Source organism: Myotis daubentonii, chromosome 3 (assembly GCF_963259705.1).
Source record: "Myotis daubentonii chromosome 3, mMyoDau2.1, whole genome shotgun sequence".
Taxonomy (NCBI): Eukaryota; Metazoa; Chordata; class Mammalia; order Chiroptera; family Vespertilionidae; genus Myotis; species Myotis daubentonii.
In genome coordinates, this window is record NC_081842.1 from 757396 (window position 1) to 764921 (window position 7526).

General features: G+C 54.8%; 1 protein-coding gene across 3 annotated transcripts; it reads right to left on the reverse strand.

Annotated features, from left to right (window-relative positions):
* Window positions 1-525: 525 nt before the first annotated feature.
* On the reverse strand, window positions 526-7172 carry LOC132229175 (keratin-associated protein 21-1-like). 3 transcript variants are annotated; one of them, XM_059685931.1, is made up of 2 exons: window positions 7046-7172; window positions 526-1144 (listed from the first exon to the last, which is right to left on the reverse strand). In XM_059685931.1, exons 1-2 carry the CDS (start codon window positions 7170-7172, stop codon window positions 849-851), a joined length of 423 nt encoding a protein of 140 aa, XP_059541914.1. In that variant the 3' UTR covers window positions 526-848. The 3 variants fall into 3 exon arrangements, with proteins under 3 accessions (XP_059541914.1, XP_059541916.1, XP_059541915.1); XM_059685933.1 differs by lacking the exon at window positions 7046-7172 and having other exon boundaries at window positions 526-984; window positions 1111-1250; XM_059685932.1 differs by lacking the exon at window positions 7046-7172 and having other exon boundaries at window positions 526-1250.
* Between the last annotated feature and the right edge of the window lie 354 nt (window positions 7173-7526).

Sequence of the window (7526 nt, forward strand, 5' to 3'; positions counted from 1 at the left end):
CTACTTAAACTTTTGTCTTACTTCCCCACTAGAATATGCCCTCTTTGAATACAAAAATAATCATTCTTATTCAACATTGCATTAAAGCACATCACAGAAATTAAAGAAGACATACATATATGAGGAGATATACCATGTTCATGGATTGGAAAACTCAATATTGTTAAGATGTCTATCCTACCAAAATTGATCTATATTCAACTCAGTCCCAATTGAAATCTCAGCACAATATATTTATGGATATTGACAAGCTAATTTTAATGTTTATATGGATACCAAAAACAACTAAAATAGCCAAAATAACTTGGAAAAGGAGTATCAGCATAGTCACATTACTTAATATCAAGATTTATTGCAACCCCGAAGTAAACCACCAGGCGGCATGGGTGGGAGAAGGGGCACATTTGGTAGATGGAGGAGTAAACAGACCCAAGGAAGAGCTGAAAGTGGCTGCCTAACATGGCGGACGGGACGCAAATGCTAATCTCAGCGATGACTCCAGCCACAGAGACACAAATACTTGCAGGAACAAATGCCATTCGTTTATTGAAAACTGTAATTTTTTCAAACTACAGTGTACTTATTCCCGTGGATAATACAGTGAATAGACACTAGAGAATAGAAAAGCCAAAAATTGACATTTTGAACATAATCAGAATCAAATCTTCTGTCTTCGGGGTGCATAATGGATGCATTCAAACTTCCTCAATAACAACAAGACTTTTATGTAATAACAGGAGGTGTCCAATCCTTACTGGAGTGTAGAGATGAAGAATGGGGCATCATTCAGGGAAAGGCATTAATTTTCAATATTATGTTGGAGGCGCAGGGTGTTCTAGGAGGATGTTCTAGCAGCAAGAGGAATAGCATCGTCGGTAGCAGGATGGTCGGAAGGTGCAGCAGCCACTGCCATAGCCAGAGCCGTAGCCACAGCCGTATCCAGAGCCATAGCCAGATCCATAGCCACAGCCATAGCCACAGCCGTAGCCAGATCCGTATCCACAGCCATATCTGGATCCATAGCCAGAGCCGTAGCCACAGCCGTAGCCAGAGCCATAGCCACAGCCGTAGCCAGATCCGTATCCACAGCCATATTTTGATCCATATCCACAGCCGTAGCCAGATCCATAGCCACAGCCATATCTGGATCCATAGCCAGAGCCGTATCCACAGCCATAGCCAGAGCCGTAGCCAGAGCCACAGCCGTAGCCACAGCCCCCGTAGGAGTTCCCGTAGTAGTTGCAGCACATGCTGGCGGAGGGTGAGGGTTGGGTTGAGGCGAAGAGGGACGTTTCTGAGTGTGAATGTCGCCTCCTCCCCTGGAAGCTTTATATCCGCGAGAAGGGCCCGGGAATGCCATCGCGTCTGTGACTCACGCAGGAAACATTCACTTAACGCCCGGAATGTGCAGGTCACTCCTGTCAGTGGATCATGAGAGGACTCGGTAGTAAATGACCATTAGTATAGAGTCTCTCACTTTTACTGGGAACTGTGTTTGTTTTGTGTCGCCTGGGCCTTGTCTTGAGCCAATGACACGTCTATGAGGTGAGTTTCCATCAATTATCCAGTTACCTGAACACATGATGCCAGCGATGCCTTTTAAACAACAAGGCTCCGGGCGAGCAGGGGAGTCTATGCTGGGAACGCAGCTATTCCAGTGAGCTTGACCAGCTTAGGACACGCTGGCTGCGTCACAGGTCATCTCGCGGGCCCCCGCTGCCCTCCAGACACTGCTCCCCCTCGCACAGCACAGAGCTCCTGTGCGTCCAGTCCGTGGCACAGTCTCGTCTGAGGATGTATTTTTACCCCGAGGGCCACTCAGTACATTTTTATCAACTCGAGGTGGTCATTTACTTCAAACCAAAATAACACACACACACATCTCCTCTATTGTAACTGCTGAATGTTTGTTAAATCACTAATTTCAGAGATTTTAACCTATTGGGTCACAAAGAAATTGTAAAAGTAGTAGGTCTCTTCTTACAATATGGAAACTGAGGCATCAAAAGGTGAGAAAACTCACTGAGTTCCACAGCTAACACGGCACCAAGGCCCAGTCTCTGTTCCATGAAGTCTCCCTCTCTGACCCCTGGAGGCCTGAGCACTCGCTGGGCCAGGAGCTCGTTGTCGCTAACGGTGACCTGTCCGTGGGGAAATCACTTTGTCATAGTCCCCAGTCACCTCCGAGTCTCTCACTCTTCCCGGGGACACTCTGGGTCCTGCAGGAACTTTCCTTCAGCACCTTGTGCAGGAGCCAGAACCCTCAGGCATGGCTGAGGGGCCACTCCCCCTCTCCCTGTCCCTCCAGGGGCTTTGTCTGTGACATCATCCCCGTGACTGGTCTCCTGACCCCTGTTGATGTGCCGACCTGACCCCCAGGTCACCCACGCCCCCTGCACCCCCCAGGACACAGAGAGGACCGTGAGGGGCCTGTCGTAGTGACCACAAAGGAGCAGCAGAGGCAGCGCCCACCTGTGATCTCACAGGCCTCCTGGGTCTGGGGTCTGAGCTCAGCCTGACTGGCATCTCGGCTCTGATTCTCACAAGGTCACACCCAAGGGGTCAGCCAGGACGCAGGGGAATGCCTTCACCTTATCAATTAAACAGAGTCGCCAGATTTGGTAAGTATGACCCCAATATTGCACACAACTTATTTATACTAAAAAATATATTTTGGGACTGAGCCAGTTTGGCTCAGTGGATAGAGAGCGTCAGCCTGCGGACTGAAGGGTCCCAGGTTGGATTCCAGTCAAGAGTACATGCCCGGGTTGTGGGTTCGATCCCCAGTGTGGGGCATGCAGGAGGCAGCCTATCCATGATTCTCTCTCCTCATTGATGTTTCTCTCTCTCTCTCCTTCTCCCTTCCTCTCTGGAATAAAAATATATTAAATATAGATATACTAGTAGCCCGGTACACAAAATTTGTGCACATTAAAAGGGAATTAATTGCCCTAACCGGTTTGGCTCAGTGGATAGAGCATTGGCCCGTGGACTCAAGGGTCCCAGGTTCGATTCTGGTCAAGGGCATGTACTTTGGTTGCGGGCACATCCCCAGTGGGGAGTGTGCCGGAGGCAGCTGACCGATGTGTCTCTCTCATTGATGTTTCTAACTCTCTATCCCTCCCCCTTCCTCTCTGTAAAAAATCAATAAAATATATTTTTTAAAAAAGGGAATTAATTAGCAGAGATATTTTAATATTGCTATTTGCCCTTTCTCTATAATAGAAGTATGAGAGATGAAAGGAAATTAGTAAAATGTATATGAAAATAATATATAAATTTATTAATAAATAAACAGTAACAAAAGGAGCTGATTCCATGAGGAAAGGGGCTCCCTCCTCCCTCCTGTCAGGGTCCGGGGTGCAGGAGAATGGGGTTCCTGGCTGGCAGGCCACTGACAGCAAGCTATCCAACAGCGGACTCTGTGAGGAATGGGGTTCCCTCCTTTCTACTGTCAGGGTCTGGTTTGAAGGTTGGCCATGCCCCCTGTGGGGCCAGACCCAGAGTTCTACCACGCCGTGGCCTCCACCTCAGCAACCCAGGACTGACTGCTGCTGGGCGCTCCTGGCGCTCTGAGGGTGGGTTCTTCCCTCAGGCCACACGGGAAACAGCTGGGGAGGGTGCAGCCCTTGGCAAAACGACCCAGGATTCAGTGGGTCCATGCTCCGAGGGCGGGTTCCTGCCTCAAACCCCGCCCTCACCAGAAACAGCTCCAGGAAACAGCTCGGGGGAGGGCGCAGCCATTGCCAAGACAACCCCTGCAGGACTGACTTCCTTCCGCTTGGTCGCTGCGGTTCAGGTCGTGATGAACACCACCCATGGCTTTTATATAAGTAGATTTGTATTTTTGTATCTGAAATTCAAATGTATCCATCTTGTGTTTTGCCTGTCAGCCCTAAACATTCATAATCACAGAAGTAACATCCTATCATCACCTTTGCCAAGGTTAGAAGCAAGTTACAGGTCACTCCCACCATAACGGGGAGGGGCTGTGTGCCCTCGGGGACCATCTCGGACTCTCATGCCCGCCCCTGAGCGTTCACTCCTTCAGCGCCACGAACGATGGCATCGTCCAGGACAGGCGGCGAGGTGCCGCCGCGAGACTCAGCACCTGGGCCCCCTCCACATGCTCCCTCCTCCTCCCCTGCTCAGAGGCCATTTCTCTTCTGTGGTTGACCAGCTCCTGCCCATCGTGCATATTTAACCTGGAATGTTGTCCTTTTTCCAGAACCATTCCTGACCTTTCTCTCCACTTACTCTTAGTCCCGCCTCCTAGTCGTTTCCGCCCCTGCATTTCCCAAGCACCCCTGTGTGTGACTGTCTCCTCACGTCCTGGTCTGTGTGGCTGAGGGCTCCCTGCCTTTCCCCTGCTCCAGGAGCAGGGGTGACATAGGTCAGCCCTCCGTTCACGGCTCGTAAGGAAATGTCCTTTGTCAGAAGCTCGGGCCACGTGTGCTGAACAGGACGACGCGCTCCTCTCGCTCACAGGAAGTGGTTCTATTTCTCCAGGGAGAGCTGTCAACTCCTCCTCTGCCCTTTCTCCTCCCAAGACAGCAGAGTCTTTCCGATCCCAGGGATCCGGGAACGCCATGTTCACGTAACCGACGGCCATTATGCTGTGGCTTCAGCGCTTGAAGTCTTTGCAGGTCCCCCACGGAGATGGGATTTCTAACGTCAGAACAGCCATAGAGACAGGCCTCCCTCCCGGATGTGAGAGCTTCCGGTTCTGTGTTTCCCGGGGACCAGCCTCGCCATCTGCCACCGGGCGACAAGCTCCGCTCCATTTCTCACCTGGGGCACCGGGCGCAGGGTGGGGGCAGAGCGGATGCAGACCACCGTTTGCTCCACCCTCTCCCCTCAAACACCCTCGTGGTGGGGACCCTGCCTGGGCCCAGACACACCCAGTGAGGACGCCCCCGACAAGGGCATCGTCCTCATCGCAGGAGGTCGGGGACGAGAGAGAGCTCTGCGTGCAGGTTGTGTGTCCCCATCGTCCTCCCCGCCCACTCAGAGTGCAGACAGACAGACACGCTGCAAAGCTGGCCGCCTTTCGGTCTGTAGCTGGGCAGACCCCCTGATGCCCGCACCCAACGTGCTGAGAATACAGACCTTTCAGCGATGATCTTCTCTAGGTTTCCTCCCTGCGATAAGGTCAGACAGGTCCCCCTTCACCAAGTCCCCGATGCTCACCTGTCCCCTCCCATGACCTGCCCACACCCAGACCCGGGCTCCCCTGGCCGGTCTCCCGGTCACTCTCACACAAACTCGTGAGCCTCTGTGGGAAGCACGCCAGGGTCCCCGGATAGTCCGGGCCAAGGGGAGCACAGAGCCTTGCTGTCAGGACACCGGAATGGCCAAGGCCTCTCGGAGCAGGAGCCTCATCGGGTGCCCGAGGCCAAGAGGCCACCAGCAGGAGCAAGGACACGGCAGGCTGTGCCCTTCTCCGCCGATAGGATGGCCGTCGCTGTGGGCAGCTGGCCTTCCTGTCTAAGGAGTCATGTCCAGGCTCCTGACCGGAGGAGTGTGTGTGAGGAATTCTGCCAGAGAGAGAGCAGCCGGGCAAAGCAGAGGAGAGAGACCTCAGAGAAGAGGGGGGAGAGGCGCAGAGAATGTAGCTCCTGTGTGTGCAGGAGGGGAGCTCAGGCGGAGCTGAGAGCTGGGACTGCTCTGCTGTAAGGCTGAGCTCACAGAGAGCTCAGGGACAGCTGCCATGTTCCCCAGCCAGGGAGGGGCAGGGCGCCGGGAGGGGCAGGGCGCCGGGAGGAGCTGCTGAGCTGGAGCTCAGGCGCCGCCACAATGTGAGGGGGTGAGTGTGGGGCAGCGTGCAGCTGCTCGGTTCACAGCTGTGGGCACAGTGACGGAGCTGCTGGCGGGGAGAGGCGCATGTTCACCAGCGCGTCCACTGCCTGCATGGACTTTGCTGTAAAGAACCGTTTCGTCTTGACGGCCGTGTGGCCACCGGCTTCTGCCATCAAGACTCATCCTCCTTCACCCGCAGCCTCTCCGGCTTCTCCGTCTGCCCCGCCGCCAAGAAGGGGCCGCTGTCTCTGACACCTGGCACCTGGAGCTGGTGAGCAGGGGATGAAGCAGGAACTTGGACTAAGTTTCCAGCCGTCGGTACAGGGGGCAGGGTTCGAGCAGGAACCAGCCCTGAGTGTCAGGGAGAACTGAGGAGAACACATGGACTCAGAGAGCCCGGAGCAGCCTCCCGTCTCCCCTCCCGCCCACTCCTCACCATTAGTGTTTTCTCAAAGCAGGTTTCCTGAGGTGCACACGTGTGTGAGTGTGTGTGCATGTGTGTGTGTGCGCGTGTGTGTGTGCGTGCACACACATGCATTACTGGGTGTGCTGAGTAATGTGGAGAGACATGGACAGACCCAGGGTCATGGGACACACGTGCTCAAGAACAAACCCTGAGGAAAAGGAAGTAACAACACAATATGCAGCCAAGAAGCGGCCACCTTTTCCGAGATGAAACCCAGACGCGTCAGACTCCGTGTGTGCCAGGCACCGACCCCGGGGATGGAAGACACGCAGCTGGGGTGACAGCGGCCCCGGGTGGGCCCTCCCTGAGGAGGTCGCGGAGACAGAAGATAAAGAAGTGAGTCTGCCCGACACAGAGGATCACAGCCGTGTTAGGACCAACAACACGTTTATTTGGAAAGCGCTGCAACATGGAAGCACCGGGCGGGCGGGTGGGCCTGCACGTGGCCTCCGAGCAACGCCAGGCCCTCCACCTGCGGGAGTGTCATGGAGGGACTGGGGCCCCCGAGAGCACCCAGACCTTCAGGGCGACCCCGTCTCCTTCAGCCTCGGACCACCCTCTGCTCAGTGGGTGGTGAGACACAAGCAGAGAGGCCCGGAGAGATCGCTTCCGGGGAAAAGGTGAGGGGCAGGTGCATCCTAGCAGCAGGATCGCATCTTCTGTAGACAAACGGGCGGTGCCCACAGCAGCCAGAGCCACAGCCGTAGCCACAGCCAGATCCATAGCCACAGCCGTAGCCACAGCCGTAGCCAGATCCACAGCCATAGCCAGATCCATAGCCACAGCCGTAGCCAGATCCACAGCCACAGCCATAGCCAGATCCATAGCCACAGCCATAGCCACAGCCGTAGCCACAGCCATAGCCACAGCCGTAGCCACAGGAGTTGCTATAGTAACGGCCACACATGTTGTCAGGAGGAGAGAGCTCGGCTGTGCTTGGGGAGGTGGTTCTGGGGTGTGAGCCTCCCACTGCCCTGGCCTTTATGTCCCGTCAGGGGCCGGCACGCATGCCATTCCTCCCTGACTTAGCCAACAGCATTCCAACAACTGCACGCTATGCGCCAGGCACGCTGACAGTCCAGCCGCTTTGCTGGGGATGAGCTCATTACTTTGGAGACGGGTTTTGTGAAAGAGCATCATTCTCGTTTGCTTTGTCTCCGTGAGGCCCCGGACAGACCGGACGGAGCCCCTGGAAGGCACAGCCGCGGAGAGCTGCTTCGACGGAGCAGCCTTTCCACCGAAGGTCCAAGAGGCTCAAGGG

Coding starts and splice junctions, on each gene's coding strand:
- LOC132229175 (XM_059685931.1), bottom strand. CDS start 7,172: ATGTGTGGCCGTTACTATAGCAACTCCTGTGGCTACGGCTGTGGCTAT. Junction 1,145..7,045: donor TGGATCTGGCTACGGCTGTG/GCTATGGATCTG, acceptor GCTATGGATCCA/GATATGGCTGTGGCTATGGA.